Source organism: Eriocheir sinensis, chromosome 43, assembly GCF_024679095.1.
Source record: "Eriocheir sinensis breed Jianghai 21 chromosome 43, ASM2467909v1, whole genome shotgun sequence".
Classification (NCBI taxonomy): Eukaryota; Metazoa; Arthropoda; class Malacostraca; order Decapoda; family Varunidae; genus Eriocheir; species Eriocheir sinensis.
The window spans coordinates 3,376,419-3,382,418 of record NC_066551.1 but is presented as its reverse complement, the minus strand read 5'-3'; the positions used below and the strand labels follow the sequence as shown (position 1 = coordinate 3,382,418).

The 6,000-nt window shown below is 41.2% G+C and overlaps 1 protein-coding gene across 7 annotated transcripts in view; it reads right to left on the bottom strand.

Moving 5' to 3' along the window:
• LOC127010319 (multiple PDZ domain protein-like) overlaps positions 1-6,000 on the bottom strand; it is a 174,991-nt gene that overhangs the window by 28,126 nt on the left and 140,865 nt on the right. For all 7 annotated transcript variants that reach the window (XM_050884193.1, XM_050884194.1, XM_050884197.1 and 4 more), the window contains one exon: positions 4,828-4,884. In XM_050884193.1, coding sequence (XP_050740150.1) covers positions 4,828-4,884 — 57 coding nt within the window. The remainder of the gene's footprint in view (positions 1-4,827; positions 4,885-6,000) is intronic.

Below are 6,000 nucleotides of genomic sequence, written 5' to 3'. Positions count from 1 at the left end.
TCACCCAGTCATTCAGTCAAGACAGCCAGCCGTCCACCAGTGAGCCAGTTATCCAGTCAGGCATGTCAGTCAACCAGCTAATGTGTCAGTCAATAGGTCAGTTAACCAGTCAGCCAGTCAATCGGCCATTCAGTGAGTCAGTCAGTCGGTTAGTTAATCAGTCAACAAGTCAGTCAGCCATTCAGTAAGTCATCTATTCAGTTAATCAACCACCAGCCAGTCATTCATTCAGTTGGTCAGCCAGTCAGCCAGCCATTCAGTCAACAACCAGTCATTCAGTCAAGCCGCCAAATAGTTACCCAGCCATCTTATCAGCTACTCAGCCAGTCAATCAGTCAGCCACTCAAACCAATCAGTCAGCCAATCAGTCAGTCACTCAGCCAGACAGAGACACAGTGCCTAAGAGCATTCCAAACACACACACACAAACTCGAGAGAGAGAGAGAGAGAGAGAGAGAGAGAGAGAGAGAGAGAGAGAGAGAGAGAGAGAGAGAGAGAGAGAGAGAGAGAGAGAGGTAAAGGAATCCGACCACTAAATCAGAAAACACACACTGAACGTATATATTTTACTTGCAATATCATATTTTAAGGGAATTCTCTCTTATTTTATTGCTTGTGTCCTCCTCCTCCTCCTCTTCCTCCTCCTCCTCCTCCTCTTTCTTCTCCTCCTCCTCCTTCTCCTTCTTGTGCTCACCGTAACCTTTCATTTGGAGAAGAGGAGGATTTGGACGAGGAAGAGGAAGAGGAAGAGGAGGAGGAGGAGGAGGAGGGAAAGGAAGGAGAACAAAGGAACAATACAAAGAAAATCAGGATATATATTACACACACACACACTCACACACACACACACACATACACAGTCACGTTCATGCTTGGAAGATTATCCGAAATTCTGCTGCCGAGAGAGAGAGAGAGAGAGAGAGAGAGAGAGAGAGAGAGAGAGAGAGAGAGAGAGAGAGAGAGAGAGAGAGAGAGAGAGAGAGAGAGAGAGAGAGAGAGAGAGAGAGAGAGAGAGAGACCTGACATAATGAACGTTTTACCTGCAATCTTCCTTCCTTCCTTCCTCTTCCTCCTCCTCCTCCTCCTCTTCCTCTTATAAGGGAGTTCCTGGTCCACATTCCCTTCACTCCCTTCCCTATTAACGCTCCCAAACTATTCTCTCCCTTTACCTCCCTTAACTTTCCCCTCCCTTACCTTAACCTCCCTTCCTCCTTCTCTCCGGCTGTGCACTCTCTCCTCCCTCTCACCTACCTTTCCTTCCTTCAATCCTCTTTCACCTATTCTAATCTCCCTTTCATTACTTTCCTTCATTCTCCCTTCTCTCTCTCTCTCCTCTTTCGTTTCCTTCATTATGTATTCTAATCTATAATTTTCTATTTTTTTCCCGTTCCTTCCTGGTTCCATTTTCTCTCCTCTCTTCTTTAACTTTCCTTCCCTTCCATCACTTTCTCTTTCTCTTCCTCTTTCCCTCCCCTCTTTGCCTGTCCACTCTCTCCTATCGTCTACCTTTCCTTCCTTCACTCTTCTCTCTCCCTTCTCTTCCCTTTCCTTCCATCCATCTTCTAATCTCCCTTTTCTCAATTCTCCCTTTCGTCACTTCATCCTCTCCCTTGCTTGTCTTTCCTTTCTTCTTCTTCTCTCTCCTTTATCTTCTCTCTCTCCTTCCACTCTTCTTTCTCTAGTTGTGTCCCTTCTCCCTTGTTTTTATTCTCCCTTCCTCCCTTCCCCTGTTTATTCTCCCTCCTCTTGCCTTTTATCATATCTTCTTTCTGTTTCCTATTTATTTTGCCTCTCTCTCTCTCTCTCTCTCTCTCTCTCTCTCACACACACACAGGTAGGCGTCCAGAGCCACACAGGGGTTGTAATTAGATGCCTTCCTCTTTCTCTTCTTCCTCCTCTTCCTCTTCCTCTTCTTCATCCTCCTCTTCCTCTTCCATCTTCGTCTTTCTTTTCCTTTTCAGTCTTCTACTTTGGTCTAATGTCTTCCTCTGCTTCTTCTTTTTCTTCTTCCTCTTCTTCTTCCTACTTATCCACCTCTTCATTTTTCTTCTTTATTCTTTTCTGACATGTTTATCGTCAATCTCTTTCCTCCTCCTCCTCCTCCTCCTCCTCCTCCTCCTCCTCCTCCTCCTCTCTTCGAGTCGCGGTCATCTTTTTCTTCCTGGTTCATCTCTCCTTTCATCTCTCGTAATCGCCTCTCTTTCTCTTTCTCTTTTTTCCTCTCTCTCTCTCTTCTTTCTTTCATTCTTCTTTTTCTCTTTTGTGTAATTTATTTTTTTAACATTATTATTTATGTAACTTTTTTTTGCTTTATTCTTTTTTATCAAGTTTTCTTTTGTTATCATTTCCTTCTTCTTCTTCTTCTTCTTCTTCTATATTTTCCTTTCCACTTTCATTTTATTTATCATCTACATCTTTCTTTATTCTAGTTTCTCTCTCCTCCTTCTCCTCCTCTTCTTCCTCTTCTTCGTGTCTCTTCCTTCAATGTGTTTCTCTATATTCTCCTCTTTGTGTTCTTTCATAATATTTCTGTGTGATCCTCTTCCTCCTCCTCCTCCTCCTCCTCCTTCTCTTTGTACTTCTTCCCTTCATTTGTTATTCTCTTCTTCATTCCTCCTTGTCTTTATCACTCTTCTTCTCTTCTTCTTTTCATCCCAAGTTTTCTCTCTTCTTCCTCTTAATCATTTTCCTTCTCCTCCATTCTCTTTTTCTCTCTTCTATTTCCTACTACTTTTCCTATTTTCTCCTCATTTTCTCTCTTCCTTTTTCTCTTCCCTTCATCTAAAGTTTTCTCTCTTCTTCCTCTTCCTCGTTTTCCCTCTCCTCCATTCTCTCTTCTATTTCCTTCTACTTTTCCTATTTTCTCTTCATTTTCTCTCTTCCTTTTCCTTCTTCTTCATTCTTCTTTCCTCCCTTCCGTTCCCTTCACCATCTCTTTCATCTTCATTTTCTCTCATCTTTTTCTTCCTTCTTCTCCTTCATTCTCATTTTCTCTCTTCCTCTTCTTCTTTCTTCTTCCTCTTCCTCCTCCTCCTCTTTACCGCATTAGCTTCCACGTATTGTCTGCTGCACCAATACTCCTCCTCCTCCTCCTCCTCTTCCTCCTCTTTTCCTTTCATCCTCTTTCATCCATACGCAATCCTTTACCTCCTCTCACATCCTCACTTCATCCTACTATCCTCCTCCTCCTCCTCCTCCTCCTCCTCTTCCTCCTCCTCCTCCTCCTCTTTGCCCTCTGTAAGCCACCCACAGAAGTCCATTTCACTTTCATCCTCTCTCTCTCTCTCTCTCTCTCTCTCCTACACTACCTCTTTATTTACTTTTTTTTTTTTTTGGTCAAGAATTCTAAGCCTTACACATTAAGATAGATTCCCTCGTGTGTGTGTGTGTGTGTGTGTGTGTGTGTGTATTTGGTATAGTTCAAATTTTAATGTAAGTTCTATCTATCTATCTATCTATCTATCTATCTATCTATCTATCTATCTATATTTATCTGTCTATCTATCTATCTATCTATCTTTTTTGCCTGCTTTCTCCTCACTTCATTCCTTTCTTCTTTCTTTTCCTCCATTTTCCTTCATTTTCCTCTTTTTTTCCTCCACTTTCTCTCTGTCTGTTTACATTTTCTCTCCACCACCTTTCTTCCTTTTCTTCTTCCTCCCTTTTTCCTCCACTTTCTGTCTCTCTGTTTATGTTTTCTCTCCACGACCTTTCCTCCCTTTCCTTCTTCCTCCCTTTTTCCTCCACTCTCTGTCTGTCTCTGTTTATGTTTTTTCTCCACCACTTTTCCCTTCCTCCCTTTTCCTCCCTTTTTCCTCCACTTTCCTCCGAGTTCAGGTGGATAAATGGAGGTGTTGAGGACCGTAATTCATCCTCCATTAGAGTTGTGGGTGGAGGTAATGAGGGAGAGAAGAAAGGAGGGAAGGAGGAAAGGAGAGAAAAATGGGGAAAGAAATGGGAGGTGAAAATAAATGTGACTCAAAGAAGATGGGGAGGAGGAGGAAGAGGAGGATAAGGAAGATCATGAAAAGGAGGAGGAGGAGGAGGAGGAGGAGGAGGAGGAGGAAGAGGAGGAGGAGGAGTAGGAGGAGGATATCAAAGTGTATATTTCAATGTATTAGAGGAAAGAAAAAAAAAAAAAAAGCTGAAATCAAGTATAATTAAATGCTAAGTTAATTTTAATCTGAATATAAAATACCAATGAATATGTATACCAGAAAACACACACACACACACACACACACACACACACACACACACACACACACTTAAAAATAACCGATGATAAATTATTAGTAATATAGACAAACTAAGAGACAGACAGACGGATAGATAGACAGACAAACAGACACAGGCGAATAAAATACAAAATAATAAAGAAATGGACGACAGACAGACAGACAGAATGAGGACAAGGAAGGACAGGAAGCGGACAGACAGACAGACAGACAAACAGACACAGATAGGAGTCAGAAAAAGACATCAATAAATACAGACAAACACAAAAAAACATAACTATAAAAGACGAACAGAAAAAAATAACAGTAACGAGACATGTATACAGACAGACAGACAGTGAGGGAGACGGATACACAGACAGACAAGCACACAGACAGAGATAACAGACACACAGACAAAACAAAGAAAATAAAAAAGACAGACACACAGCCAGACGGATATATAAAAACAAGCGCACAGACAGACGAACACACAAACACACAAACACACACAGGGTCACAAAAACAGACAAACAGGACACACGAAAACATAAACGAGGAAAAACAGTGAAAAGTGAAACAGACAAACAGACATAAAGACGGTACATACCTTCTTCATAATGATGTTGGTGAGGCCCTTGAATCGAGCGTACTTCTCCTCCGGTGTCTGAAACGAACGAACGAACACACTATTAGCACACTGATGACACTCGATATAACATACATAACCTGCTGGGAGGGAGGGAGAGAGAGAGGGAAGGAGGGAAAATAATGGTAAAAGGAGAAAGGAAGGAAGGACTCAAGGATGGAAGGGAAAGGTTGAGAGAGGGAAGAGAGGAAGGGAAAGGTTAGAAAATAGAAAGGGAAAATAATGGGCAATGAAGAAAGGAAGGGAGGGAGGACACGAGGAAGGGAAATACAGAGGCAAAAGAAGGAAAAACAATAAAGAAAAAAAAAGAAAGGGTCGAGGGAAAAGATAGAGGGAGGAAAGGAAGGGAGGATATGAGAGGAAAAGGAGAGAGAGAGAAAGAAGACCAAGGAGGGTGGAACTGGGTAAGGAAAGGAAGGAAGGAAAGGAGAAAGGGGAGGAACTAAAAGGAGAAGGAACAAAGGGGAGATAAGGAGAGAGAATAGGTTAGAGCAAGGTAAAGAGAATAGACGCCCTTCTCTTTACCTTGGGTTGGAGGAGGAAGAGAAGGTAGGGGACGATTTTTTTTTGAGGGGGTGGTGGGCAAAAATTGAGTTATATATATTCATAGTCTAATATCACCATCACCATCACTACTACTACTACTACTACTACTACTACTACTACTCCATACTTCACATCCTTACTTCCATAATGATAATAATAGTAATAATAACAATAATAGCCATACCTTTTCGAGCTAGTCACACAAACACACCACAAACACAACATCAACAAACCTAAACTAATAAATTCAATACTTACCTGACCAGGGCCGAGGGTGGATACGGTTCGAAATAAAGGTTAATGGATATAAAAAATGGACTAACAGAACAAATAAAATAATGGTACACAAAATAAAAATAATTCTTAATCTCGCTGGAAAACGTGAAAAAAGCAAAACCCACATACGGAGAATTTATGGAAAAGCATTGATATTATTTTTCTTTTCTTTTTCTTTTCCTTTTCCCCTTTTTCCTCCCTTCCTTTCCTGTTCTGTTTGTTGTATATGATTTCGTTTGTATAGTTTTGTTTGTTTGTATAATAATAATAATAATAATAAGGAGAATGAAGGAGAAGATGAAGGACAGAAAA